This window comes from Clytia hemisphaerica, unplaced genomic scaffold (genome assembly GCF_902728285.1).
Source record: "Clytia hemisphaerica strain Z4C2 unplaced genomic scaffold, Clytia hemisphaerica genome assembly, whole genome shotgun sequence".
In the NCBI taxonomy this organism is placed as follows: domain Eukaryota; kingdom Metazoa; phylum Cnidaria; class Hydrozoa; order Leptothecata; family Clytiidae; genus Clytia; species Clytia hemisphaerica.
Window position 1 is genome coordinate 354,321 of NW_027104057.1, and position 25,311 is coordinate 379,631.

The 25,311-nt window shown below is 34.5% G+C and overlaps 1 protein-coding gene across 5 annotated transcripts in view; it reads left to right on the forward strand.

The window, feature by feature from the left end:
• LOC136812257 (rho GTPase-activating protein gacU-like) overlaps positions 1-25,311 on the forward strand; it is a 63,463-nt gene that overhangs the window by 27,341 nt on the left and 10,811 nt on the right. For 3 of the 5 annotated variants that reach the window (XM_067068741.1, XM_067068745.1, XM_067068743.1), the window contains 7 exons: positions 3,810-3,884; positions 5,539-5,594; positions 15,332-15,476; positions 15,610-15,674; positions 22,659-22,808; positions 23,777-23,818; positions 24,938-25,031. In XM_067068741.1, the coding sequence (XP_066924842.1) occupies positions 3,810-3,884; positions 5,539-5,594; positions 15,332-15,476; positions 15,610-15,674; positions 22,659-22,808; positions 23,777-23,818; positions 24,938-25,031 (627 nt within the window). Of the gene's footprint in view, positions 1-802; positions 2,250-3,809; positions 3,885-5,538; positions 5,595-10,152; positions 11,251-15,331; positions 15,477-15,609; positions 15,675-22,658; positions 22,809-23,776; positions 23,819-24,937; positions 25,032-25,311 lie in introns of those variants that run through there. The other 2 variants (XM_067068742.1, XM_067068744.1) reach the window with 2 other exon arrangements.

Below are 25,311 nucleotides of genomic sequence, written 5' to 3' on the forward strand. Positions count from 1 at the left end.
AACCTTTCTGTTGAAATTTTTGGTCCACGACTAACCACTATTTACAACCAGACAAAGGCAGATCTTTTACTCAGAGAGATACCTTCATTAATCTGTCCAGTAGTACTAGTATTCAGACAGAGATTACTATAAAGACAGAAGTAGGCAAAGGCTGATCAAGATGATCAGGAGATAAAGATTTCTTAGCATTTTCAGCCTCAGAGGTATTTTGCTATTCGTGGTACATTTCATTGGACTTTTCAGGACAGGGGAGTGGGGGCACCATGAAGTATGCGTTCTGTAGAATATACGAATCCATGTAGTCCACCTTGTACAGTAAATCTGGGAGATATATGACATTGAATTTGGGCTCATTTATTTATTCATTTACTGACAATAGACATTAGAATGGTCAGAGTCTTACTGAACCTCTCGATGCTGAATGAGGCGGCATAGGTCTAAAATAATGAGTTTTATCAATTAGCATAAAATCCATATCTATGAAAGCATAATTAAGAGTGGGATGCCTGGTAGCTTGCTGCTTTCAAATAAACATTCATTTACTGAAACTTATATTGATGCTGTAAGGAATGCCTGTATGCAAGCCGGATGGATGGAATAGTAATTAGAAAAGGAAAGAAAAATCAAAAACTGACGAGAGAAATATCTAACCACTATTGGGAAAATACAATTATTGCCTCTACCTAACTATAGAAATGACAATGGCTTTAAAATAATTATAGCTTTTTGATAATTCACTTTATTTTCTTTCTATGCTTTGTAAGAGATCAATCGGTATTAAAAAGAGCCTTGATGATGATGATGTTGAAAACATTTCGAATAAGATGATGGTTGGAGGATATTAGTGAGGGCTTTGTGTTGAATTTACTAAAAAGGAAAAGAAGGAGGCTACGATTCGAAATTCAATTAAAGAAAAACCTTCTCATCTACAAGCATATGGAGGGATATTGGATTTTTTATACGTCTACATAATTTCTTGACAACAACATATTAAAAACAAATTTTTCGTTATTATTGCTGTACCACTCTCTTGTCAGAAGATTGAGTTACGTTTTAATGGAAAATTTTTCATCGTCGATAAGTTTTGACTGGTCTTGTTTTTGTATTTGTTTTGATTGAAAAATTAGTTGTGCATATTTGTTGACAAGTTATACGACCTATCTGAGACAATGTTTTAAAAATGCTTAGGAGATGAACAATCCGATAAAAACACCACCAATACGTATATCATACCACAAAAAGATAACAAACCAAAAGAACTTGTATTTATATTATTACACTTTCTCTCGAGACGAAATCATAACGAGGTGCTTGAGCGAATAAAGATGAAATCATTTGTCAGACAGCACAGTTTATCAGTATCTGATGCTGTTGTTGGCAGTGGAAGTGCAGGAGCACGTAGTGGTCGAAAAAATCGCTTGCAAACCATCATTCCGATTAAAGACGAGGAAGGAATAATTGTCGGTTATAAAGAAGGCTCGCCGACTCCATCACCGACAATTTCACGACGATTACAACGACAAAACACCTTTGATACGACGACTTCTAGCGATCGTGAATCGTTAGATTACGACAGTCTAAGCCCGTTAGAAAGCCCTTCACTTGAATATAGGAGTTTACCAAATGAAAATTCTGTTAGTTATTTAACAACTGAGGTACAGCATGTACAAGCGGTAACGAAAAGAAAGCGTTCGCAATCAGAGTTGACGCCAGGAATGGCAGTCACTTTTGTTGTACAACAAGTATCAACTGTTTTGACCGATACTGAAGATGCCGGCCACGAAGAATTCAGCATTAAAGAACGATCAAATAAATACAGAACCTCTTTAAGAAAAGTTAAGAAAATTTCTCCTATGAACGCACGAAGATCAATACGAAAACGCGCTAAATCATGCGCCGAAGACGCTAGAACTGAAGATCGAGACCATGTGCTTCCGCCGCCGAGTCCTAAAGGCTTCAAACGGAAAACAAGTCTTTTTCGTGGTCGGAACAAAGATACGATGCCTCGTACGCACAGTGTTCCCGACGAATGTCTTGATTATGATAATTTATGCGTACCAAACGAGTATATTTTAGAACGTAAACCTTCATGGAATTCTCTGAAGGAAGCAATTAATTCAACCTTGAAAAGTCCACGTTTATCACGCCGTAGTACCGGAGATGAATCGAGCAACCGGAAAAGTTTTGAAGAGTTTTACCGCTTAAAATTAGAAGTTGCAAAGGCAGATTGCCCGGAGGCTTTCACTAAGGTAAAAATAGTCACATGTAAAAAAATGGGTCCCTTGATACGTAAAACACAAACTTTGTCCTAAGAATGGAAAAATTAGTAGAAAGATACATAACAAATAGATAGATAGATAACAAAGTTTGAAAAAAATATGTCCCTCAAACTGACTAGTAACATCTAATTGTAATAGAAGGCTACCTGCGAAGGTAGACAGATAGATAGAACCCATGAAGAAATTTTAATTAGTTTTAAGGAGCATAGCTGTATGTTGTCTTTCAAATTTTTAATTAGTTTTGCTAATGAAATACAATTAGCCCTGTGAAATGTTGTGGCAACAGTTTACTCAAATTTTCCTCTGTGAAAATTTGTTGTGAATTTGCAACCAATTTGTCGAGAAAACAATATTTTCAAAGGAGTAGTGGTAACATATTTGTTAGTGGAATGAAGATTAAGTCTAGAATTACACCATAAACTGTGAAAATTTGTTGTGAATTTGCAACCAATTTGTCGAGAAAACAATATTTTCAAAGGAGTAGTGGTAGCATATTTGTTAGTGGAATAAAGATTAAGTCTAGAATTACACCATGAGCACAACACTTTTCTCCTTTCTCAACAATGAAAGACAGTGGTCATTAGTAAACAAATTTCAAACAAGGGATCATATGAAATGAATAGATTGATTTGAGAAGAGCTTACTTCACTCGCTAAAGACATCTTTCACATAATAGTTTGTTGTGTGAGCGCCATACTGTGCCATTTTGTACGAAATTCTTTACTGCTTTCATAACTCACATTACTTTCTGTCCAATGGTAGATGCTAAGAGCTACTTGCATGCCTTCGATGCCTTTCTTCTGGAAATTTTGATAAATGTTTGGCCAATTTAGTCACAAACTATATCCACAATCGAACAAAGGGGTCAGAGAAAGAAGTGCTCCTTAAAAAATGTTCTATCATAAGTTTTTAAATGGCAGGCATTGCTATTATTATACACTTGTACAGTAAATAAGAAAAGTACGGTCGGAAAATTTCAACAGGAAGAATCGAGACCTTATGAAATCCGGCACGTATTAGCAATAATCGACACTGCTATAATATGATAATTACCTTAAAATATTTAGGCATTACTTTCACGATTAAACTAAATTGTTTTACCCTTCTTATCTTTATCATCCAGGCTAATTGATGTCTAGCCTGGATAAGACACTTCTGCTAGATTACAGGCCATTGTATGAGAAGTTCTGTTCAAAATGATGTCACGTTGACTTTTGAATCAAGCCTTCGGCTAGTTCTCATCGACTTTAAATTTTCGATTGAAATTTAAAACGAAATAGGTCTGTCGAAAAGCCACAAACGAATGAGAGATGTGATTCATAAAAATATCTTGCCACATATTTCATTCAAGTCAATTTTACTTGATGGTTCAAAGAAACCAATACCACAGATATCTTATAAAAAGATAAAAAGCTCTAAATGGATCTCGCTTACCTTAAAGATTGAGTAGCTCCATCTAGTGATTTATAAGATATCTGTGAGCGATATTAGTGGTTAAAAATGATTTCTCATTTGTCTTTTCTATTTTAGTTCAAGATCATTCAAGTTCAAGAGAAATTTCCACATGACAAACTGGATCTAGACCTTTCATGGCAGGAGTATGAGGTATGATGTCTTAAATCATAATTATTTGTAGATACAGAGTTCAAAGAAGCAGAGACTCTTGTGTCGAGATCATTACATGAACAAAGGAATCCCCGAGGAATTTCCAAAATCATTGTACAGACATTTGACGATATTCCAGTTTAGTTAACTCGGATCCAACCCTCCTGAAATTGACTGGGAAGTTAACATTGGTTTCATCCTCATTTAAAAGATTGCATTCTAGAACCATCCCCACTGGAAATTTTTTGCTGCGAGCAATAGAATTTCTTTCCCCGTTGGGATTTTAATAGAAATTTTTATTCAAACTTTGGGGAAAAGCTCGACTAGGGCAGTGAGACAGGGGATGCAAGCCCTGGGGGGATACTTAGGCAAAAATGAGTGCTGGGTATGTGCAGACGATAACAGTCGGTTTTTCCACCTTCAAAAGTCTCCCTCAGGGTTGCAAAAATCAGAAAATTTCCTCTAAGTAGTCCCTCTAAGGGTCGGAAAATTCACGATTTTTAGGAAGTTCTTTTGATTTCGAGACAAAAAATTGTAAAAAAAGTCTCACTAAAGGGCACTTTTTCACTAATTTGCTCTCTCCAGGGGTTGGCTTTCGAAGGTCCTGTCCGCACATACCCTCATCTGCCAACCCTAGTACCCCCCCCCCGGGTAGCTTTTGAAATGGATTCGACTCGAGTTCACCTGTGCCAATCACATCAGTCGAAGTTTAAAATGAATTTACAAAATATGATCGGGGTCATTCAGGTTGTCTACAAACCTTGAAAATGAACACCCCAAAACTTAACCGAAAACCTTAAACTCTTTGAAGCTGGTAAAAAATTTTAAGATACCCTGTAATTTCTTAAAGAGTTGTAAATAATTATGTATTTACCCAAGTACTCTTAGGTTCCAAACAAACACCCACCCCCCGCTTGTTAATTTTCCAACCCCCCAGACCTTATTAAGACCCCCTCCCCCGTTTATTAATTTTTAATTTTTTTTTCAACTTTCAAAGAGAAGGTCCCTTATTATGCTCTAAATAGCCTGATTTTAGCCTATATTTACCTTATTTTTGGGCTTTCGTAATTACTGTTTCCGGTAATTAGGTCCCCCCGTTTATTAAAATTTTGAAGAAAATTTTCCAAGCCCCCCCTCCCGTTTATTTGGAACCTAAGAGTATCCTTTCAAGTCAAAGGTCGTAAGGAATAAACTGCGACATAGATCTAATATTCTGCAAAATCTCAACAATAATCAACGTTTTGACTGAGATAATGACTCTTAAAGGTTTTTAGAACACTTAAGGTCTGTGATTAAAGCTTAGAGTCAAAGTACTCATATACATCAAGAAAACTATTACTGCGTACACGAAAGTAAAGTTTGTGGTTTATAGTATAAGGTTTTCCCACCCTCAGGCACGCTAGCAATCGTCATACTGTAACTTTCTTTGTATTTTTTTCTGAACCAGAAAACACTGTCAGGCCAGTGCATTGATGAGTGGAGTGGCCCGATTACGTGGGCTCTGCTCTCTGATACACTCAAATATAACGAAATGAGACGTAAATGACGCTTTGCGTAAATTAAGTCTACTAAACTCGAGCACAATCCCTCACAAGCGTTAAAGGGTTGATAGCTTCATCAAAATTTAACCATTCTTGTTTCTTGTTGTATTTAGCGATTCAAATGTCGACGATACCATCACCAATCACCAGGTTTAAGGAACAAACGATCGTAAGTAAACCATCATGTTCGTTTTATTTGTAAGAAATTTCATTCTCCACACACTTCTTAAGTAGAGAAATTCCATAAGAAAACGACGAAGAAATTGAGCAGAAACCAATGAACATACAAAACAAGTACAGTGTGAGCATCAGATTTCAGAAAATAACTCCAAAAAAAGAGATATTTTGACCTCTTAAAAAAACACTTGAAAATGAGAGCAGTGCACCAGCCAAAATCTATTTTCTTATTAAAAACTGGTAAAATTCAATTCATAGACGTTTTGACAGTCTTTCAATCTCACAATAGTCTCTAATATCTAAACTTTCATAAAATTGAGTATTAAAAATCGTGAAAAGTCGATATCTGGTGAAATGAATGCTAGAGGTTCCCTCCTATCCAAGAGCAAGCACGTAACCATCAAAAAAATCATTAAACAGGATCTTCTCTAAAAAATGATGGCCTCCTTCATAGACAGTAGATTAAGGGGGGGCTGCAATGAAAATGCCAAGGTTTGACGTGACTCTGAAGGAATTGCAGAATCTCAAGAAATACTCCTTATTAAACTCAATCATAAAACGTCAGAGATCGATAGACTTTATACTATGATGAAAAATTTTAATCAAAAGTACACATACAAATTAATCTCATCAAGGCCATCTTATGAAAGTCAAAAGAAAATGCTTAAGATCATAATCTAACAATCGCGATTTAGTCACGTGACCTTAGGGGTAGCAAAAAAGGTAATAGCGGTATTGTGTAATACCATCAGTAGCAAAAGAAAGAGGAAAGAAAATTACCTCTAATATACTCTTGAGTGAAAGAATGGAAAGCAATAAGTTTTTAAAAACTTCGATCTGCTTATACCAAGTTTATATAAAACATAATATGAATTATGATAGGATGATTTCGTTGAAATCGGATAAGATTTAGTATTGGGGTAGAAAATTGTGAAAAAAACAACTGGTCGTTGTTGATGCTGTTGGTGAAATCATTCTAACACATTGTGGTCTCAGTTTTTAATCATTTTTTTAGAACTGGTTAATTGCTGAGCTTTTGAGACTGAAATTCGTGTTATTGTGTTGTATAGTCTCAAATTTTGCATACTAGATAGATCTGTAGGAGCAAAAATATTTCCATCAAAAATTTTCTAGTCAGTTTCTTTAGACAGATTACGAGGTTTGAGGTTTGTGTACTTATATTCGTTTAAGAAATAGAGCTTTTGGGTCAATTAAGTAAGGTATAAACTGTATACTTTATCAACGTCAAATCAAGTCACTTCAGAGTTCAATCATCAATCCTGCCAATTCGAATCAGCTCTCACAGAATAAAATCAATTAAAAATGCTTTCGATAATGATGCCTTTTTGAAAGTTTACATAATTTGATAAATTGTTTGAAGTCAATTGTTATCTGCAGAGCAAAATCACTCTACAGAGCAAAGGGATCATTCTACATTTGAGTTGATATCAGTTTGCTTTTGAGTACTTCTATAAGGGAAGGAAAAAATACTATTTTTTAGTTTTCGGGCTATTTCTTCACGTTAGTTTATGTTATCAGAAACTAATTAGAGGAAGAAAATTTTGTAAGGAAAGATATTGAACTTGTTAAACCAGACTGCAAAGTACATTATGGTTGGTGATCATCGAGACTAAAAATGAGATTTTTGATTACAAGGTTCTATTGACTAAAAGGTTGTAGTCGTTCCAGGTTTCAATTACTTTAGATTTAAGGACTGTCTACTTTTGCAAATATAATTCCATTCTGTGGTTAGGTCTGTGGTTAGCATTGACGTCGATTTTACGACAAATTATCTCGTGGAAAATAGATTCCAGTGTGGGCTCTTTTAATTACTATAGAAAAGTAAATTATCAATCATCAAATTAAGGTGTCATTTTTCATGCACTTCTAGGCAACTGCATAGTACATGAAACGAAAAATGTTGTACAAAATGCCATAGAAGAACTAAATGGTATTCTATGGATAACAAAGGTTTTTCTTTTGTTTATTAACTTTTAAACAGGTGCATTCAACAGGTATGGGGTACTTTCTTTCACTCTTTGTTTTGTAATAAAAGTCAAACAGTTTCAAGGTTTTCAACGGTTTTTCAATGTTTTTAAAGGTTTGCTAAATTTTGAAGGTTCCATGTCACCCTGCAGAAGCCCCAATAACAGGTTCAACCACTTCTTTAATGGAACTTGTAGTCCTGAGTATATATCATAAAGTTTTGTCAGCAATTTAATCCTCAGCTGTTCTTATTAAAAACTTACAACATATTGTTTTGCATAGCATAAGCACGCGACCAGCATCCGCTATTAGTTTCCGAATCGACAAAGTGAAAGGTGTCTTAGCTATGTTTTTCACACAGGAAACTAAACATACTTGGCACCGCGCGCTCTCTTCGAACGAACGTCATGCGGATGCTAGGTTCCCTTGCTAAGAAGTTGTTTAGCTTGGTAATGAGGTTGGAAGCGACATTCCGATCAATTAAAATTGGAAAGCAGTTGATGACTTTTTCGTCATGAAATGCCATGAAATGAAATTTTGTTTCTTGTTATTGTGATATGCGATGTTTTTTTTCGTTCTTTAAGAGGTAGTGATTAGATAATAATTTTTTGGAACATGTTTGAAAGAAAAATATAGTTCAGTTTAGTTTGAGATTGATTGTCGAGCTAGAATAAATTTTGAAATTATCCTATTGTAGTTGAGTCTCTTTAATTCGAACTTTTATAACTCAAATGTCTCCTTAACTCGAACAAGTTTGTCTTCCCCGTGTTTGTTCGAGTTATGGAGGCTCCACTGTTTCATAATAGAGTCGAATCACAGTAACAGATTGTCTAGCTAAAACAGTAAATAACAATCATATGAAGGTGGATAAAGGCGGGAAAGTATTCAAAGGACAAAATGTTATCTCGTATGTAAATCAGTAAAACTTTCAAATAGAAAATGTATAGCACAACCCTCAAAAACACAAACTTTCGCGTGACCGTGTAAACCTAATTGATGTACAAGTTTGTTGTTTTGTACTTTTACAGATTATAATTCAGAAAATCAAAGAGATTGTGTACCAGTATGCCAAATGTCAAGGAATATTACATAAGACGTACGCAAAATTGTATAATTTTAATATCAAAGTTTAGAATTATTTTTATGCACAGAGCATAAACACAATCTGATGTAAACATACATAAAATTAATTCTTGGGTATGCACAATTCATGTCACTCCTGATGAGGCTCAGTCAAAATCTTTTTGTTCTTACAAAAACACGTCTAAGGATTTGGTAAAAGGGGCTAAAAATTTTGGAATATTGGTTTACTACAATCAAATTGTATTTGATGGATATTATAACGGTCTGTGAAAAATAGATTGGATCCGGGTCATTCCTGGTGAAGATTGTGGTAAAATATGCATTGCAAGCTTGGCAATGACTGAGAACCATTCAGGAAGTCTTTACTACCATGCCTTAGAAAGTGATACAATGAAAAGAAAAAGTAATTACAAAAAGTTAGTATAAAAAAAGGAAAGAAAGTAAAAGAAAAAAAGCTTTTTTAATGAATTAATTGTAAAAGAGTGAAAATAAATTGATTACTTCTCGGCGTTCACCCACTAGCAGTGCATTGACACAAAATGTAGGGATGCTGGTTGTCAATTAATATGAGCTGTAGAATCCTGCTGACTGCATTCAGATGAAGCAATCAATAGATCCATTAGAAAAATCTCCTTGACTTAACTCATTTTATATAATACAATACATACAACAATGAGACTTGCGTTTTTTGTTTGCGAGAGCAGTATGAGAACTACAGAGTCAATCTTTCTTCTTACAACTGTTTGCTGTCACAGAATCAAATCATATTGAGTGTGAAATTTGATTGAGTGGACCCTTGAATTGGAAAAGAAAGTTTCAAAGTCTATCTGATGGTCAAAAATTGATGAATAACAGAGTACCAAGGAGAAAATTTCTTTTGCTTTTAATCAATCGTTTGTCAGTTAGTCAAGAAAACTAATTTGGTAGCGCACTCGTTTGAAAGTTATGGAATTGCTAAAACGATGGAAAATTAAACCAATTTTGACAAGCTTAACAACAATCATAGTTTAAGGGATATGTATGTATAGATAGAAAGCGATGTTTTTGTATGCACTTTTTTGACATGATATCTGACAACTACAAATTATATTACTTTTTTTATGAAAAATAGGGAGTTGGCATGTTTAGTTTAGATTTCGGTGAACTATTCCTCTTTTGTCTCCAAAAGATGTCTTTAAAATAGGATGCACAAAAAGTTGACATCGGGTCGATAACTACAGATAAGAACAGGCTGAAAAAAAAAGAAATTTGAAATCATAAAAAAGATTGATTCTGGTTTAAGAACAAAAGTTATTGACAGAACAAACATAGCAGAGTAGTGTCAGGAAACTTTCATATTTTCTTTACATTACTTTTTCTTAAAAAGATACCTTTTTTCTAAGATCATAAGCGTGGGGGTTGTGTAAGAATAATGATTTATTTAAACATTAAAAAAAATGTTTTTCTTGTTGGACTGAAATAGATTTCCATGATAATTTTCTGCTGTTTCACTTTCACTAGTTAGCAAACTGGTAAAACAATAAATACCGCTTTGGTGGTTTTGGTGAATGTATTGATTGAATGGTTGTATTGGTTTGAATGGTTGTATTGGTTTGTGTTTTCATTATTGGGGAGTTTAATGAGAATGCTTGGAAATCATTAAAGCAGGAATCATTTGAACATGTCATTAATGTGGTGATTTCACTAAATTTCAACGTGTTTGGTGGTTAATTGGTATCTATTTTGCGAAACGAGATTTTTTTGGCTGAAAAATCTTTTTCATTGAATATATTGGGTTGAAATTGTACGGAATACGTGAAAACAAAGGATAATTTATCATAAGCTTCATATGGCATTTTCATTAGACTTTCTAAAGATTAAGAAATGATTGGAAAGTTATGATTGGTAATGAGAAAATTAAAACATTGCTATAAACTGGAGATTTTTTAAACACGCAGGTCGACGCATGAATAAGAAGCAGTGTATAGAGTGTACATATCAGCAGCAATATTTGTTCAAGAAAAATACAACTTAAGGGAGAAAGGTATATCTACAAAAATAACAAGATAAGGCAAAATGAATACAGAGACTGCTTACGCAAGTATACCGTATCATGAAGAGGACATTAGAGGTTCCAGACGAACTTTTTCACGACGTGATTTTGATCTCCCTCTAATCAATACTGACGGCTATAAAATCATTGGTAACGAACAATATTTAGAAGAAAAGAAAAAACGACCTTTAAGTTTATCAAGTATAAAGGATCTACAACTTGTTAAACAAGTGATCAACGATGATGGTGAACAAACTGAAAAAATTGGCATTGAGAAACCGATAATACCTTTAGTTGCCCCGATCCAGAAAACGGGTAACGGCACACCTCAAGCAGGAGACGAGAAAAAACGATTACGTACTCTTATGTTAGCGTCAGCTGCTTTAGCCAAATTCCGGCAGCACGCAACGGCAAAACGTAAAGAGAAGAAACTGAATATTGCAGAAAGTATTTCACCAAAAGTCTTCAATCAGATGAGTATCAATGAAAAGAAAAGACTTTCGATCATCGAAGTTGATGAACTGTTTGAAAACATGGTCTGCAGAAGGTAGTTATTTCATAGGGTTTAATCTCCTTCTCAAATACTGCTTTTACTGTTCTACGACTCCCTAGAAGGAGTCATATTGCTTCCTTGATCTCTTAAGGTTTATCATGGGAGCACATAAAATTAATTTTCTGGCAACAACTTTACATTCGCAAAACGGAAGAACCCAAAATGGCCTAAAGATGCAATCTTTTGTATATTGTTTAAATCTCGACGAACCAAAAGGAATACTGTCAATCGAGTGTTAATTTTTAATGTTCAAGCGAGGCTATTTTTTTTACTCTGAGCGTATCACTTTTCTTGTATTCGAGGCGCAAGAAACAAAATAATTAAATTGATGTTTGATATAAATCACAAAAACAGAAAGCGATTTTGTTTTCTTACAGTACTCAATAAAATTTTTTCTCTTGTTTTTATCGCGCAATAATGACAAGTTGAAATGATAATAAACTAATCTATCTCTACACTTTATTGATGTACAACTAAAAGATATCATTTGAAATCTCGTCGTGCCGTAATTAAGTGATTATTTTGTCATCAGTAATACAGAAGACGTTAGAACACCAAAACCCTTATATCCTTGTAGCAAGTATTACAAATATTACAGTTCCTTCGATTGATCTTCGAATCTGTTGTGAATAAACAACCATTTTGGTGTGTATTTAATTAATTGTCATCTACTTTGTCTATGTCATTTAAAACGATTGAGCCAGTATTTCTTAAAGTTGATCAGACTATTAAACTCTTACAGCAATCTTTTGGCCTGCAAAATAGTTTGCTTTATGATTGTTTTCTCACTTGTTACACGTTTATATAAGAACAAACTATATAAAAAACATAAAGCTTCGATGGCCAAAATACTAAGAACAGGTTGAGAACATTTTAAGGCTTTGTAGACTCTAAAACATCCAATTTCATGTATTAGGTTAGAAATCTTATTACTTTTTCTTATTTTCAAAAACAGTAATCTGACTCTCATGCTACAAGAGGATAGAATGGTGGACGGCGATGGGAAACGAAAAGAAAATGTTTAAATATCTATCTGTTAATGATACTAACATAAAAACAGGGTCATGGTAGATCAAATGTCCCTTTTGAGGTTCAAACAACTAAATCAAAAATTGTCTCAAATAAGGCAATACATTTGACGCCGATTTTAGAAATTTCATAACAAGTTGAATTTAGACGACTGTCATTTTATTACATAAAGTTTTCAAACTTTGACAAAATCAAGGCGTTTAAGTCATATAAATTTGGTAAGTTAAATAAAAATGGGAGGGGAGTATATCAGCTAATTTCCGTTTAACATCACTTTAACAGCATAATCATTTATACTTTTAAGGAAAGTCTGTCTGAAATTCAAGTTGTAAAAAATCAACAAAATATTGTGGTCTTTAGATCAAATAGTGAAGTGGGAAAACAGGAAGTATAATGCTCAGAATTGATGATTGCATTTTCGTGTCCGGTTTATAGTTGACATCATCCGACGCTAATGTACGTTTTCCTTTCTAACTGACTAAACTTTCAATTTACTACACTTTATGTATATAGTATCAGTGTAGGGTTGTTCTTTGTCTGAATCGCAAGTTCCTCTATGATAGATATACCTCCTATCCATGATATGCGCCATTGCAATGTCTTCCACGGAATCAGCAGCTAATTGGTTGAAAGTGACGTATTAATTGTTTTTACGTCACCTACAACCAATCAGCTGTTGGGTCCGTGACGTAATGTCAGAAGACACTGCAATGGTACATATCATGAATATAGGTCTGCTTAATAGTATATTGCTGTAAAGAAAACTTTTTCATTAGAAGATGAGCTAGATGAAATCTAGGTGATTCTTCATCTGTATTACGTTATTATTTGAAACGTAATGCAAGTTTAACGATTACAATAAAAGCTATGACACCCATATCAAACAAGGTACTTGTTGTGTTGAATCATTGTTTCAACAATACAAGCTTCATCTTAAGCATTACGAGACCTGTTTCCCATAAGCTAGATAACGAAGACATCTAATTATTAACTTAAGACGGGAAATTATAGGATTTTGCTTGAGATGTCACTAGAGCCACGAGAATTTCTTAAGACGGATATCAAAGTTTTTCATTAGATTATAAGAGATAAAAGAGAAGATTGACAGTTTGTTGTTGTTTTGTTTTGATGTTGTTTGTGTTGTTTAGTCAGATCTTTATTGGCTTTTCCTGTCTTTTGAAGGGATTTGCCTCAACAAAGTGTTTCGATGTACTCATGTTTTCTCTTTTCTTTTCGTCTTGTTGAGAGGGTTTACAATGTTCTCAAAGTGTTTTTCTTTTTGCGAAGAGATCATTAGAAGCCTATATTCTATGTTATTGTCAATCATTAACATAGTAAGCTTAGAGAGCCCGATATGATCATCAGGATTATACCAGACACTTTATCTCAGATGAAGAATGCAAAGTTATTTCCTGGAGAATATCAGAAACTTTTAAACGTCTCAGTAAAGAGGGCCCTCCCTCAAGCAGAGAGCTCCTCCCAATTATAATAAGGTGTAAACTTATAATTAGAGTAATCAAATTTAAACGGAAGGCGAAATTAAATAACAAAACGCGATAGACACAATCCTATATGAAAGGAAAGTCTGACCGCTGTAACTCCTCCCTCTCCATTCGATAGGGTGGAAACTTTATATCGTTTACTGAACATGCAAAAATATGTCGTATACAATAAAAATACCAGCGTACTGAAATAATTTCGAGTAATTGTAGCAATGAGAAGACGAAAACTTTAAATTGCATACCATCATAGTCAAAAAATAAATCGGGTTTATAAGGCAGATATTAATATTCATGTCCCTTGAAGGCAAGAAAAAGCGTTTTGAATCAGGTATCTGTTTAAGACTTTAACCTTAAGACATTGAAACAGAACATCAAACTCAAGTGATTATCTACTGCTGAAGGTTCATTAAAAAGTAATAACCTCTGGTATAGAAATTCGTCAAATATTCAAAATAATATAACCATCCGTCAAAAAAAGGAAAAAGATTTTCTCTTTGAGATCCAAACTGATAGAAGTTGACACATTAACTTATTAGGAAAATGTTATTTATTACGTCACTTTTGTTGAAAGACAGTCAGAAATTAAAAATAGATATTGACAACATAATCTGACAAAATAAGTGAGAGTGCCCTACAGTCTATTGTGACCGTTATAACTAATCAACTCCACCGGAAGATGGAAATTAATTTCATCACGGAGACAAGTTTAGGTCCAGTTTACACTAGAAGATTTACACATTACTTCAAATTTGGTTTACATACATCTCAAACCAACCTTTACCAAGCTTAAAACCACACTTTGCTTTACAAAAGGAGACTTAATTATGACTTTAGAAGGTGGAAATACTTCACTATAAATATAAGCAAAATGTAACAAGAGCCTTCACTAATTTCGTCACACAGAATTATCAATTATTACGACACAGGATTTCATTGACTGCTCACAATTAATAAAAAGATGTTAACTAAGTGTAATAAATTTTCAAATTTCCAAATTAAATATAATTGCTTCATTAATTAAAATGACAGCTAACCTTTTCATAAAAAACTTAATAAAACCCCAACAGCAAATGAAACATATTTATATTGTCTTTGGACTGTGGACATCTAGGATGCATATCAAGCATCGCCAATTCAGTTTTGACACATCCACGCTGCCTAGGATCAAGAGGCGCATTAGAACTTATTCAACAGGCAGCTTAAAAAGGCAAAGATCAAGGGATTCTCCTTGTATTGAGAAAAAAAATTTCTTTGATGGACTTTTCATGTAAGGTGGATGTATTATTATGTATTGTTTTTAACTTTGGTAATCACACCAGGAAAACGAGGGGAATGAAATCAAACTCAAGCTTAGAAAATGCAAACTTACTTTGGCTTCTTTGCAGTTTGATTGATACCAGGATATCTCCATACAACAACATCTGATGACGTTTTCGTATTCAATGTTACCATTATTTTTACGGAGTTCAGTATTGTTTATTTTTACTCTGAAAGATAAAAATAAGAACTAAATCGAGTAAATAACTTTTTTCATATCTTATCAGGAATCCACCGGACCTTGGCGAAGATAAGGAAAAGAAAACTCCTTCATCAGCTGAGGAACAAGAGCTTCATATATCACCATCACCTTCCACTCATCTAACAACTAAACGACTTTATATTCAAGAAGGACCAGTGAAGCTTTCAACTGTAAGTTTGTGAAAAGTTTTTAAACACTTAGTGATAACTAAAAAGAGTTTCTGAGAGGGACAAAATGTGTACAATTATAATAGAACTATATAAGAAAACTTCTAACAATTTTCACTAATTTTGATTGTTTTAGGCAACTTCAACAAATGAAAGATATCTATTCCTCTTTAATGACCTGCTCATTGTTGCAAAACCAAAGTAAGTGAAATCTTCTTATTATTATGAGGTTTTATCATCGTGTCGAGGAGTACTAGTCAAAATTAAACAAACATTCTGCAATTTAAAACATAATTTACGATAACAAGGAATCAAAAAATAAGAATTCTTTCATAAATACAAAGTTCAAAATATTTTTGAAATATAAACTAAAATCTTACTTATGACAATATACAAATATAATGAGCCATTCCATTTTATATCCATACAGATGGGTGGTCGAACATTTCCAAGGGGAATTCTTGATACGCGTAAGTCATTTTTCCAGCAGAAACACCCTAAAAAGCCAGGATTCGACCTCTCTCTGTTACTAAAAATAGAAACACAGAGGTAAAAAACCGGCATTTTAGGGTGCTTCCGTTAAAAAATATGAAGTCATCTTGACTTAAGCATATCAAGAATTCGAGCAGAATTTCCAGAAGAGTGGTTTTGCATCTTTCCAAGGGTGAAATGTTATTCTAAAATTTCCAGGGGATAAAAAATAAAAGATCTTATCTCGTCCACCATCACTTTAAAGGTATGAAAATAAATTTTCCAAGGGTTTTTTTTTTTGAAAATTTGCCACTTTCCTTTTTTTTTAACTTAAACTCTATAAAGGTTTGTTCAGCCCCTGTATGGAAATTTAACGGAATGACCCAATGCAAGAATTATAATACAACTTTCGTTTTTTTTACACATAAAAATTAGCCATACATTACTCTATCAAAAATAAATGCCCTGTGTGAAATACTTTCTAAAATATGAAAATGTACAAGTAAAATTTGAAAAAAATAAGAAAAAGAACATGGGAACATGGCTCCGTCATAGAAGAATTTTTCGAAAAAGTAACCCAAAAACATTGCGGGACAGACATTTTTTGAAGGTTGGGGATGCCAAGAAGGGAAGATTAAAGGGTCCTCTCTCTTTTTCACTATACTTTCGCACTATATTTGAGAAAAATAAATGTGCTTGTGTAGGCTCAAGTAATTTTATAGCAGAAATAGGACATCAAAAGGCAAGTTAGTTAAAATTCCAACTTCCGTTCAATGGAAACACAATTTGGTTTGAACAAAAAAAAACATAAAGAGTATGATCAAATGAATCAGAATTTACTCCAGGAACATAACAATCCAAAAATAGCAAAACTTTTGAAAGGTTTGCTAATTGTTCTTTTCAACACTTGCTCTTTTTGCCACCTTGATCTTGAAAGTCATTTAATGTTCGTTTTTGCAGTCCAATCTTTTCATAGTTTCCATAGAGTTGTTCTGCGGAGTATTGGTAGCGTGATGGTCCTGGGATATTTCCACAAGTAGATAAGGTTCCAGAGGGTAGAGGTCTGTAATTCTGGAAGCCTGAAAAGGTTGCAAAATTTCCAGTCCTAAAAGCTACAGAAGGTAGATTAGGAATTGGCTTATGATAAGAGTACACTGGTGATTCTGGCATAATTGGCGGGCTAGGCATCAAAGCAGGTGGACTTGATGGTAGATGGTATTTTCTTTCAAATGGCTGCTGAGGGACCAAATTTTCTTTCAGTTCATCAAGATTAACAGGAGCAGTATAGTACACATTTGTGTAGTAAACTTTAGACTTTCTCGTAATCTTTAACTTAGGTTTAAGGTCCTCACTCACAACTTGCCGTTTCACATTCCATCCTTTAAATTTATTTACGTGTTGACGAAAGGTTTTCAAGCAGGCTCCAGTCAAGTGCTCTTTTGGATTTAGTAATTGAACCATGTTGCAAGATCCAGGCTCAAGGACTCGAGCCTCCATTTTGGCACGTTCTAAATCAAACTTCTTGATTGCATCTTCTTCTCTCTGTAACGCAGCCTTGGATTTTTCAGACCAACCGTCACGGTTTATTCCATAATCATCGTTACACCAAAACATCTTTTTTGTTTTTTGAGCTACTAAAAAGAATAGAATATAAATATTTAAGAGAATAAATATCAGAATATGTTTGTTTATAGTCTGCTTCAATGGAAAAGTAACAGATTGAAGTACATAAATAACCATGTTCTTTTATAAACATTTTTGCTAAAACAAAACTAACAGAAAAAATAATGACAGTACAATCAAAATGTTAACAAAGTGCAAAGTATAAAAACAAAAATAGAAAAACTATATGGTTTTAAAATCTGCCATCTTGGAATTCTTCCCATCTTATCTTGGAAATATCTAATCCATTTAGTAAATTGAAAAGAACCTTCATAAGTATAGTATTATTCCTGGGTATGTAAAGTCTGCCCTAATATAACTTGTAGCAGAGACAAAATAGCCTAAACTTTTGAAAGATTCAGAATTAGATGGTGGTTTTGTGCTTGTTGAAAAGAACAGGAGTGGAGTATAATTAAAAAGAGAAAATGATTGGAAAATGAAGATTGAAAATGGAAAAGAAAAAAATCAACTTCTTCCTTTTAACTGTCCTATTATTATTATTTTCACACAAGTGATTGTTTCACCATTATCAATTTTCAAAAAAAGTTTTATTCAAAAGATAGAGTCGGAGGTTTATCACTGGTTGACTTTACACAAGTATTTTTTTTTGCTCTTAAGACCTTTTCATAAATTACATCACAAACATCACTTGCCTCGTTTTGAAATTATTGCCAAGGTGATCAACTCCCACCAGATTTTATTAAAACTACTTTCTATTCATAAAAAATCATTTAATGTCTCAAGGGATATAATCACCATGGTAATTGTTTGGATACAAGGCAAGTGATGTTCGTGACGTAATTTATGAAAAGGTCTATTAGATAAGAAATAAAATATTATCAATATTTGGGAAGTTAGTTACATAGGAACAGTGAATTTTTAATTGAAAATCAGGTTCTGATCAAGTTTTTGTTTTTTGAATATAATTATTTACAAATAAAAACTAATGCAAGAAAAAAATTAGAGTAAATGAAAATCCTAAAATCTTAACATGAGTGACGTGTATCATACAAAATAAAAAAAGACATAATGTTATGCAGTACTTATAGTTTTTTTTTTCAAATGAAGAAAACTATTTATTTTTGAAAAAATCTGTTATCTTTCGATTTGGTTTCTTTTTATCATGTTTTGGAAAAGAATCTTGTTTGCGCTTGCGGGGTGAACTACCAGGAGTACGAGAGGTATTTCCATTGCTTAAAGCATCAAATCCTGGTAAAATGTTGTAGCCAAGTGGTGTAACAGGGGTGCAAATCTCTTTCTCTTCTTTTATAATACAATCAGATACTGGTGATTTTCTTGTAGCGTTGGCGTCTTTCTCAGGTTGGTCTTTCTTTTGCAATGTTGAATTTGCTACTCCAAAACTAGGAGGGGCTTTGTTTTCAGATCTGACAAGCAGGGGTTTTTCTTTTTCTTTTGGAGCAGTGTAGAAGACATTAGTAAAGAACACTTTGGCCTTTCTGGTTATCTTAAATTTACTCTTTTCCTCTTCAGTAGCAGCTTTGCGTCGAACTGTCCAACCTTTGAACCTTGATACGTGTCTATTGAAAGATTTCATGCAGGACTGTGTTAGATGACAATCTGGATTAAGCAATTTAATCTTAATACGAGCTCCAGGTTCCATTTCTCTGGCTTCTGTTGTGATGCGCACTTCGTTAAATTTTCTGATAGCTTCTTCTTCTCTTTGTAATGCTGCTTTTGACTTGTCTGCCCAGTCACTGCGATCAATTATTTTCATTTTTCATTAAAAAAAACATTCTTAAAAAAGTGATAGACATGTACTTAATAATCGAACCTTTAAAAATAATCAGTTAATAACATTTTACTCATCAGTTTTTGGAAGTAGTTAAATCATTTATATCAGCTTTTAATAGACAGTCGAGGATTATGCCCTAAATAAAAGAATACCCAAGTTAGAGGATTACCTTATTTAGGAGATTCTCAGTCTCTTATTTAAGAGAGTGTTACCTAGGAGAATTCTGTACGTTTCACAAATTTACTTCAGAGCAGACTATTTGCGCAATATGAAAATAAGATCACGTGAAAGATCACGTTTCCGTGATTCCGATGACCCAAAAACCAAAATAAAATACCTTTTCATTCTTTTTCAAACTTCGAAAAACCATAAATAGCCTCATTTGCATGTGATGACGTAATTTTTAAAATAATGAAGAAACACCCTCGTCCTTCAAAACGCGTTTTTTTGAAAACCCCCTTATTTAGGAGAGACAAGAGCGACTCACTTTCTGTTTGTAAACGCGTTTCTTAAATATGGCCCGATCTATATTATTACTTTTCACGAAATTCTCATGATGTAGATCGGCCTTTAGATTGATAGACCCTAACCATCCTAGGTCCACGAAACAAAAGCAGAACTCAACCAAATTTTGCTAGAAGGGAGAAAAAAACGTGCTGAGTCGATCTATGAAGTTCAAAATTTGCGCAAAATGATGAGAAGGCCAAAAATTAACGAAGAAAGAAAAGTCTCCTAGTTAAGAGAAAGAAATCTCCTACTTAAGAGACCTTCTCTTAAATAGAGTATATCTCTTATTTAGGGCATAATCCTCGACTGATAGACATAAACAAAAGAAAGTAATAAAAAAAACAAAGAATTGATGCTAACATACCAATTGCCTACCAAGGTTAAAGTAAAAATATTTTGGGAGGACAGTTAGTCACACTAGCATCCTGCAGAAACATGTGTATCAAAAATATATTGTTTACTTTACTTGTTTGCAAAAAAAGAATGCACCAAACAACTTCTAAAGGGATGGATGCATGAAAAAAATAAACAGGTGCTTTTTACTGTACACATAGGTTTCTTCCCAGAAATTTTGCTGACCCATTAACATGTGCAGAATAATTTTTACTTTAGCGTGTAATCAAGGCCTATAATGAATTTAAAAGCTATTTCGGGAATTAAAATGACAAATTTATGTTGATTAGCCAGCAGCTGTATACTCAATTGTCTTGGGAACTTGATTAAGGTAACTCTCATCCTTGTTGTTACCAATACATTCTGTAGATGTAGTTTTTACTGGAGATGGAAACATGTTTTCCTAAGTGTGACTAACTGGAGGAATTATTTTTATCAAAATAAATCATTTTAACATGAATTTTGACTGAAGAAGTTTTGACCCTTCTTTTGCCTCCAGATAAAAGAACGAATTTATTTGCAATGTTAGCTTTTTTAGGCTTATATATGCAAATAAATGGATAGAAATAGAAATATAGAAATAGATACACGATAGAAATACACGTACGTAGCTACGAGAAGAAGAAACAAAAACAAAAACTTCAGATGTAACTTGGCACCAGAAGTTTCTAGCAAACTGAGTTTCGAAAGGGTCCTCTTGCCCAAAATATGCGAGCCACATACAACCACTGTCTGAGCCCAGGGGGGGTTGGCAAACGATATCATACTCCAGGATGCATTGTCGCTTATTTTTCCCCTATTTTCTACTTTCCTATCTCCAGACGGTGTCAATCGAACGAATCGATTGCAATTCGATTGTCGAACGCAATCGAATCGCAATCAAATATTACCCAGGATTTACTGTTCGATTGCTTCGATTACGTTCGATTGTATTTGATTACGTTCGATTGACTTAATTGTATTAGATTTTATTCGCTTTAATATGGTACTTAAGCGCTCGGCCGCCCACGCTAAAAAGCTCTAACTTAATTTAATTTGATCACAATCAAACTCATTGAAAATAATCGTAATCGAACATAGTCAACTATCAAATCGAAGCAATCTAACCTTACTCGAACGCAATCGAACACAATCGAATATTACCCAGGAATCGGCCGTTCGATTGAGATTCGATTACGTTCGACAATCGAATCGCAATTATTCGATCGCGTTCGATTATGTTCGATTGGTTCGATTGTGATTTTTGTTCGAAGTTGTTCGATTGACACCGTCTGGCTATCTTCTATCCTGATTTTCTGTCCTTCTCAAGTGTTTCTAACTGTTTTCTAAGTATTTTTCTGAAATTTGTCTGTACCGGTGAAACAGGTCTCCGACCCTGCCCTAGCTCGAACCACCAGCCAAATGCAAGCAACCTTGGTTTTCAAACCCAATGCCTAACCGCTTGCGCCAACAGACACGACAGAACCTTAATTAAAAAAGCTCTTAAACCTACCGGTGCCCCTACAAGGATCCCTACGGGATCCAAAGTTAAGTCTCAGGGTACGAATGCCCCTAAGTCTTAGGCTAAGAGATGGCCTTCGGCCTTTTGTGACACTCTCGCTTGAGCTCCAACCCAAACCCTAACTGATAATAACCAAACCCCCGTCTACGTCCACGGATTGAAAAATTTCACTTGCATCCTGGAGTATGATATCGTTTTTTAAGGGGGGGGGGCTGCTTTCATCAAATCCAGATTTTTCAGAACTAGAGAAACAAAAAGGGGTGACTGATAATGTGAATATACACACTAAAATAAAATTTTAGGAAGACTTTCTAGCTTACACTGAACATAGCAAGAGATTTTCTCAAACACAACTTGCAAAACATTTCTACAAATATTTACCACTGTGTCACTGATTTCCATTGCAGACTGCAAACTCCATTCCCAGATTACACTGTTCCTATCCATGTGAGCTTTCCCGCGAAAATATTTTTTGGCGCGTGCTCAACACTCAACCCCAGTCTCCTTTTTTAGTTGGGCGGGAATCGGGGCGTTTTGGGTGGTAAATTATTCGCGGAAAATGAGATACAGACGTTTATTGAGATGGCGCTCATTAACGCTGAGGAATGAAATTGTAAACTCTCTCGTTTCAAAGTGGGGGAAATGAATATTATACACTTTCCATCGGTTACGTCCATCCACGGTTGTATGTAATTGAGAGTTTGTAATGCAGGACAAGTTGACCTAGTTGAAATATTTATTTTTACGGAAAGGGTGACTTTCATTCCACTACTCCGAGGGCACGACTCCACCCTTTAAAGGGAACATTAAATAATATCAGAGCACAAGAGAGCCGCCAACAAGATGGGGGATGGAGTTTTTTTATCTAACAACGTATAATCTCGTGTTCAAATTTTAGATCAACTTCAACATTCAAACTGAAAGAAAGGATTCGAGTGAGTGAACTTTGGCTTTCGAACTGTATAGATGAGGTAACAGAAACGACGATCACACACGAAAAAGCTTTCGTCATTGGTTGGCCTACGACTAACTACGTTGCATCTTTCAAGTGAGTTAAAACTCTCCGTAACTCGGACACACTTATATTTTATAAATCACAGGGGATAGCCACTGACGGATTCGTGCTCCTTATACTACCTGCGGTTTTGTAGAGGTCTGCGATTCAGACTTCCCTAACCTAAGACATTTTCTCTCTATGTTTTGGGCGACGCAGCGACGCACACCAGAGGGGCTATGGTAAATGTAGGTTACGTGCGAATTACAAGGATTTCTGGTTGATTTAAATTAGAGTAAAAAGCGTGAGAAATTCTGAATCCTGGTGCAATAAAGACATCCTTTTGTCATTAAATTTACAATTGCAAATTGCATGCGGCTGGTTAATCAGGAAAACCAGGAAATTTAAACTACTTGCTCGTTATTGAAAGCTAAATTAATTTCAAATTTAATAAAATTGAGATTGGATTTCCGAGAAATAATAGGCTACTCGTCAATCCATTAGAGAAATATCGGGTTGAACTTTCTTGGGAAAATTACCAGTCAACTGGTAAATGACCACCGCTAGGTTCTAAAAACATGTTCTTAACTATTTTGCGATTATAGTTTCAAAGAGGGATTACGTTTTATAATTATACTCCTCTGTCATCAATGTGGAATGACAAATATCCCAAAACAGATCATTCTTTACAAAAACACGGTGGTACAAAGTTCATCTGACTCCTGTTTTTCAATGTTATTTTTTCGAACGGGTTTACCCTGTTTTGAAGAAAAGAGCACTTTGAACTTTATTTATGAAATGTTTCTACCAAAAGAGTTTTCCCCGTTACCACAATTTCTTCTTGTCGCCTCCTAAAATTCGAGTGAAAAAGGCCTTAATGCCAGCAAAGCAACTCAATAGCACTCTACCCTTCCTGTGATCACGGTTGCTCTGTGGCAGGCGCTGAGGGTTACGTGTAGCTCAGTGGTCCATTAAAACCGCTATATTTCTGATAGAATGGATTTTTCTTTTCATTTTTTTAGTCTGATTGAAGAAAAAGACCTTTGGTACAACGCCCTACAGAAGTAAGTAAAATTAAAAGGTTATAGTAACACATAAAAAGAATACGCGATCTTGTGCTTGATCTGATTTGGATAATGATGAAGTTCTTTTATTCTATTTGTCTGTTCGGTTTTCGCTATTCAGTTTTTTTGTTGATGATGCTGTTGACTTGACTAGACGTTCGTTGGAGCGTTATAGAGGAAATAATTGGTCAAACATTTGTTGTGTCATTCACGTAGAACGACATGAAGCTCTACACACAAAACCTGTTTGAGACATTAATTATTTCAAATTTGAAAAGTTCAAAAGAGAAGTTGTTTTGATAAGGATTTTCTTCGACATGTTCGTTTAGTTCATAAACATTTAGAGAAAGATTTGACTGACGAATATTTCAAGAAAAAGTTTATAGAGTGGACTAGCCAGTCAAATTTGATGAAAAACACATTCTCACTGTCGATTGACTGTGGATAAAGATAATATAAAACTCCAATGAAAATGACAATCTAATTCTTTCAATGCGTAATGGTTATATCAAAGACATGTCATATCGATGAGCTTTGAATTGAAAACTTTTTCGACGGTCAAATTTTTATGGTGGTTGTTTTGAGGGAAATAGATGCTTTAAGGACAAGGTTTTGCTTTAGAAAGACCAGACCATGGAAGTGGTTTCAGTTGTTGAGACTGTGATGGTATCGGCTGTTGATGCTGGACAGGCTGCAGGTCATATGGTCAAAAAGTTCAATCCTGTTTCTGTCCTTATTCGGTTAGTTCTTAGGAAAACATTACTTTTCTGGCTTTGATTCAGTTTCTAGCTAGCTTTTTTCCAAGAAAATTCAAAACTTTCACTTTCAGTGAGTCATTTGCTCCAAAAATAACAGACGACAAAGTTTTCCTTTCTTTTTATGAATGGGCGAAAGTAGATGACCCTTATTTCGAGTAAGACATCAATCATTCCTTGTCATTTGATAAGATCAAGTCCCCAAAAAAGAAAAATCTCATTACTTCAACGACGGATAATGACAAATGAAATTTCCGCTTCAAATTTGTCATTGATATTAACTGGAAGTGGAAATTAAAAGCTAATTAACAGCCCACGTATAACGGTCACTTGTTTACAGTTGTTGTTGTTCTTTATTGTTTAGGAGTATCAATGAACGAAAGGAAAACGAAGAGCCAAAAGAAATCACCATCAAAGTCATCAATAAAACTCAAGACGATAATACCCAGCCTCAACAGGTACTATATTACTCTGTAACAGAGCGCGTCTCACGTTTATTGCTCTCTCAACTGGCACAAAATGTCATAATAACGTATAGCTGACGCCCCTAGCGCCCATATAACGTTAGATGAACGTTGAAAAGCTGGGCAGTACTGTGAATTTAGAATGGCCTTAAATATCGGATCTAGAAGGAAAAGATGGAAGAGGACGTCATTGGATTCATTAAATCAGTGAACAATGGGGTCTTAAAGTACATCCAAAGCCTGGGATGGTTTCTTATGAATAGAATGTAACGAG